Below are 5579 nucleotides of genomic sequence, written 5' to 3'. Positions count from 1 at the left end.
AGCGATACCCTTGCGCGGGTGCTCCAACGAGGACTAGTGGAGAGTGCCGACTCTTCGATACCTCGGGAAAAATTGGAGGAGTCTTCTAAACTTTGCTTTACATTCCGCACTTAATTCAAGCAATTTACATTGTGTATTTGTTTAGCAAGTATTTGAAGTATTATCTTAGCTTTGTTGCATTTCTAGTATTATATTCTTAGTGCTAGTTGTTGGGGTGAAGTTGGGCTCTTGCTTAGCTCTTGCTTAGGTTCTAATTAGTGTTGATTTTTAGAAAAGCCCAATTCACCCCCCTCTTGGGCATCGTGATCCTTTCAACGAGGACCTCCAAACTATTTGTGTGGACACTCCCTTCAGGGTTGGGTTGTTTGATGGCTCAATGTGGTTTGGGGAAGGGAACGTCGCTCCTGCTGGTTTATTGTGGACGATAGAGGATGTCTTCATTTTTGTTGTTTGACTTAGATCGACGAAGGTTACCTTTTTGTTGTTGTGTTGTCAGCGAGTTTGCCTTCATCACCACGAACTTGCGAGCAGACTGCGATCGAGTGTTCATAGTCTTGGGAGGCATCGTAGGCTTGTTTTCAGAGAGGACACGATGGTCGCCAAATGTTACATTTTGACGGACGTGATTATGGGAACTGAACAAGAGGGAAAAAAGTGGTTCTCAAATAGCTTGTCAACCATGCCTCACCCCATTCGCTCGGTGGTATTTATAGGTTAACCAAGGGTAGCCCTTTAAAGTACATGTTTACCCTTGATTACTTGCTACATCTCAGGAATATCCTCTACAACAGTGTAACTAGGGTCGTTACAACACAAGTATTACATGTACCGATTAGTATACCCTCTCTGGTGTAACAGAGTGCATAATACCGACCGATAGGCCCCACGACAGCACGTGTCCTACCATACTTATATCTCTTTGATGATGTCTCTAAGTGTGGACACTCAAGGAGGCCTGCACCCCCACGATGCGTATCTAGGTCTTGTCAGTCTGGTCGGTGAGCGGTAGACTTTGCCCATGATGTGGCCATAGATGTCGCACCTCACGTTGGAGAAGTGGCAACCATATACGTCGACATATATCGAAGGGTTTCACCATGATGGGTGAAGTCCCCTTTATAATAAGCACGATCTTCATTACATTATCTATCTCTGACAGAACTCAAGGAGACCCCTCCTCGAAACCGTCATAGTCTTCATAAGGAGGGTGAATGTAGGGATGACACTTGGTTTCTAAGGACAGACATGACCAAAACTGAAAGTCGCCTAGAGGGGGGTGAATAGGCGAAAACTGAAATTTACAAACTTTAAGCACAACTACAAGTCGGGGTTAGCGTTAGAAATAAATTCAAGTCCGTAAGAGAGGGTGAAAACAAATCACAAGCAAAAGAAGAGAGTGACACAGTGATTTGTTTTACCGAGGTTCGGTTCTTGCAAACCTAATCCCCGTTGAGGTGGTCACAAAGACCGGGTCTCTTTCAACTCTTTCCCTCTCTCAAACGGTCACCTAGATCGAATGAGCTTTTCTCCTTAATCAAACTGGGTCACTTAGACCCCTACAAGGACCACCACAACTTGGTGTCTCTTGCTTTGATTACAAGTGTCTTGAGAACAAGAAAGAGGAAGAAGAAAAGCGATCCAAGCGACAAGAACTCAAATGAACACGAAAATCTCTCTCTCACAAGTCACTAAGTGTTTGGAGTGATTTTGGACTTTGGAGAGAATTTGATCTCTTGTTTGTGTCTTGGAGTAAAGTCTAGAGCTCTTGTATTGAATGCAATATGCTGAAAACTTGGATGCCTTGAATAGTGGTGGTTGGTGGGGGTATTTATAGCCCCAACCACCAAAACAGCCGTTGGGAAGGGCTGCTGTCGATGGGCACACCGGACACTATCCGGTGCTCCACCGGACACTGTCCGGTGCGCCAGCCATGTCACCCAACCGTTAGGGTTCTGACGGTTTCTACCGTTAGAGCTCTAACATCTTGGGGCACCGGACAGGCACTGTTCACTGTCCGACGCCTTCTGGCGCTGCTCTCACTCTGCGCGAACTGTCCGCGCACTGTTCACGTTGCAGGAGATCGTTGTAGTCGACCGTTGCGCTTCTTAGCCGTTGCTCCGCTGGCACACCGGACAGTCCGGTGAATTATAGCGGAGCGACTCTCTAGAAACCCGAAGGTGAAGAGTTCAACTTGTACGGTCCCTGGTGCACCGGACACTGTCCGGTGGCACACCGGACAGTCCGGTGCGCCAGACCAGGGTTCTCTTCGGTTTCTTTTGCTCTTTTCTTTTGAACCCTAACTTAGATTTTTTTATTGGTTTGTGTTGAATCTTTAGCACCTGTAGAATATATAATCTAGAGCAAACTAGTTAGTCCAATTATTTGTGTTGGACATTTCAACCACCAAAACCATTTAGGAAAAGGTTTGACCCTATTTCCCTTTCAAAAACGAACCCCTCGAGCGCTTTTGAAACTTGCATCCATATAATTCAATGGTCGACATATTATTAGTCGTAGCAAACTAGATCACCGAGATCTAGTTGGTCCTTTTTTCTAATATTAAGACTAAATGCCCGTTTGGTTCCTTTAGTCTAGAGACTAAAGTTCAGTTAGGGGACTAAAATTTAGTCCCTATCATGTTTAGTTCTAGTGACTAAAACTATTTAAACATATTAAATAAATCATAAGAGACTAAAACATCCCTTATCATTCTCCCGCCATTAGTGCAACTGAAATAAAGGAAGGATAAAAGTGGAATTTATATATTTTAGTCCCTTTTAGGCACTCCTTTAGATACTAGAGACTAAAACAATTTAGTTCATGTTTTAGTCCCACGATAATTTAGAAACTAAAGGTGACTAAAATAAAGAAACTAATCTTTAGTCCTTAAACTAAACGGGTCTAAAATAAACTCCTAGGTACAATAGGTATGCTTTGATTTTGTCTAGCTCTTTATCTTTCTCGTTCTCATAGACAGGTACACATATCTTAATTGTTTAAAAAATGATTTTATCAAGCTAAAAAGTATTTGCTTTGTTGAATACTAGTTTCTATAGAGTTTTTGAACATGGTGTTTGTTTTCGAATTTTGGTCTAGATTTTCACGAGAGGAGCAGCACATTCTAGGTGGGTGCGCAGGCAGGCAGGCAGACAGGCAGGCAGGAGGCTATATGAGAGGAAGTTTCGTGACTTGAGGAAGAATAGTCTACTGCTTGGGAAGGGAAAACGGGGGTGCATTTGTTGGGATTTTTCCAACTCAATTCCATCCAATCCAAGAGCAAGTTTCACCGGATTGATTCCCCACCGCACCCGACCACAAATCCCACCAAGCAAACCCTAATCCGTCGGCCATGTCGTCCTCCCCCGCGGCGCTGCGCTTCTACTGCCACCAGTGCGACCGCACCGTCTCCCTCGCCCCTCCCGCATCCCCGGACGCCGACGTCTTCTGCCCCCGCTGCGGCGGCGGATTCGTCGAGGAGCTTCCTCCCAACCCTAGCCCCGCGCCTCCGGCCGCCGCCTTCTTTGCCCCGCCCTCCTTCGACATCCGCCACCCCAGCGACCTCTCCGCTTTCTTCGGCCCCGCCTCCCCCGAGCCGCTCGCCCCAGGCCTCTTCGATCCCTCCAACTTCCTTCACGACCACTTCGGCGGCCTCCTCTCCGGCGGCGCCACCATCCAGATCGTCCTCGAGGGTGGGCCCCCGCCCCCAGGCCTCAACTTTGCCGACTACTTCGTCGGCTCCTCCGGCCTCGAGCAGCTCATCCAGCAGCTCGCCGAGAACGACCCCAACCGCTACGGCACCCCGCCCGCCGCCAAGGCCGCCGTCGCCTCGCTCCCTGACGTCGCTGTCTCGGCCGACATGATGCAGGCCGACGGCGGCGCTCAGTGTGCCGTCTGCATGGACGACTTCCACCTCGGCGCCGCCGCCAAGCAGCTCCCCTGCAAGCACGTCTTCCACAAGGACTGCATCGTCCCATGGCTCGACCTCCACAGCTCCTGCCCGGTCTGCCGCTTCGAGCTGCCCACCGACGACCCTGACTACAATCACACCCATCAGCAGCACGGTGATTCGTCTGCCCCTGCTCCCCCTTCCCCCGCTCCCGCGGTCTCCTCCCCCAGGGTGGCCGAGAGGAGGTTTAGGATTTCGCTGCCCTGGCCTCTCAGGGCCGCTTTTGGCGCTGCTCAGGCAGAGAGCAGCAATCCCACCGATGATGACGTGCCTCCGTCTGGCAGCGATGCAGCTGGTGGCCCTCAGTCTCAGACTGGATATGATGATCTCGACTGAGGCCTCAATAGCCGATCTTGGAAACAAATAGGTATGAACAACAAATTGCAGTTATTACTACTAGGGTTCATCGCTTGCTGTTATCTGTTTGGCGTCACCTACCTATAGTTCAGGAATCAGGTAGCACCATGCATTTACTATCGCATTTGATTACGGTTACTGTATTGACTGCCAAAGAAAAAGAAAAAGGCTCTATTGTGCCATCATTGTTCTACAAAAGCGTATTACAAGAGTGAATGACCATCCTTGTTCTATGTTTACCTGATATTAACATGGTATGCACTTGGCGTGGATGATAACCAAGATTCATCTAGGGCAATCAATGGGATGTAACTTGCATGTTGTAACTGCGACTATCACTGGACCGATCTGTTCTTCTCTTGGGTTATCAGTGTGTACGGAAGTGCTATTGATTTAGATGTCTACTATGGGCCTTTTGTTTATCTTTCTTGGTTTGGTTTGAAGGTATAGAGCTGTCAAAAGGGTCTGCATTTGTTTAACCGTGTTTGATTTAGTTGTGGTAACCTGCAAGCTGCAGTAGGTTGACCACTAATTATGTTTTGCTCTTGTAATTCTGTAGGCTATACACCAAAGATGAGAGATGATACCGTCGTGTACCAAATTAATAAATGTGCATCAGAAGTATGGAGTCCTTTAGGAACCTCTGCTGACTGTTGATGGAATATGGTTGGTTTGTTGACACTGTCAGTGCATTGTTTCTGAAGGGATATGGGCCTGTTAATTTAAAATTTGTATTCACTAATGGTTGGGGGAGGAACGGTGGAGAAACTGAGTCATGTATAGTTGTTCCTTTTGCAATTGCTGCATGGTTTTTTTCCTGTTCCATAAGTCATTTGGCCTTTGGATACTTGATTTCAAATGATTCCTGGGTTGTGTGGGAGTGAAATGTAGGCAAATTACTAGAGATGGCAATGGGTAAATACCCACCGGGTATTACTACTCCATACCCACGACAAAAAAATAATCCCGCCGGGTCATTCATATACACTGGTGGGTCACGTGGGTATGGGTCACCCATCGGGTCACCCGTACCCACAAAAATTAAATATCTATCAAAATAGTATATTATACAAATATCAAGTATATCCATCTAAATACCATTACAAAATTTCTAGCATCATTTAACCATCCATTCAACACACATTGGGTAATTTCTAGCATCATTTAACCATCCATTCAACACACATTGGGTGAATTACATGTTCCATTACATGGTCATTAAATTGTCGTTAAGCCTTCTATGACATAATGGCCTAAAAGGTTATTAAATAGTAAA

General features: G+C 46.7%; 1 protein-coding gene across 1 annotated transcript; it reads left to right on the top strand.

Annotated features, from left to right (window-relative positions):
• The first annotated feature begins 3153 nt into the window (after nt 1-3153).
• Nucleotides 3154-5150, top strand: LOC103638198 (E3 ubiquitin-protein ligase RING1-like). Its single transcript, XM_008661191.3, has 2 exons — nt 3154-4313; nt 4863-5150. The coding sequence occupies exon 1, from the start codon at nt 3350-3352 to the stop codon at nt 4280-4282; it is 933 nt and encodes a 310-aa protein (XP_008659413.1). The 5' UTR covers nt 3154-3349; the 3' UTR covers nt 4283-4313; nt 4863-5150.
• Nucleotides 5151-5579: the final 429 nt, after the last annotated feature.

Source organism: Zea mays, chromosome 9, assembly GCF_902167145.1.
Source record: "Zea mays cultivar B73 chromosome 9, Zm-B73-REFERENCE-NAM-5.0, whole genome shotgun sequence".
NCBI classification, from domain to species: Eukaryota; Viridiplantae; Streptophyta; class Magnoliopsida; order Poales; family Poaceae; genus Zea; species Zea mays.
This window is presented reverse-complemented; position numbering and strand designations above follow the sequence as displayed.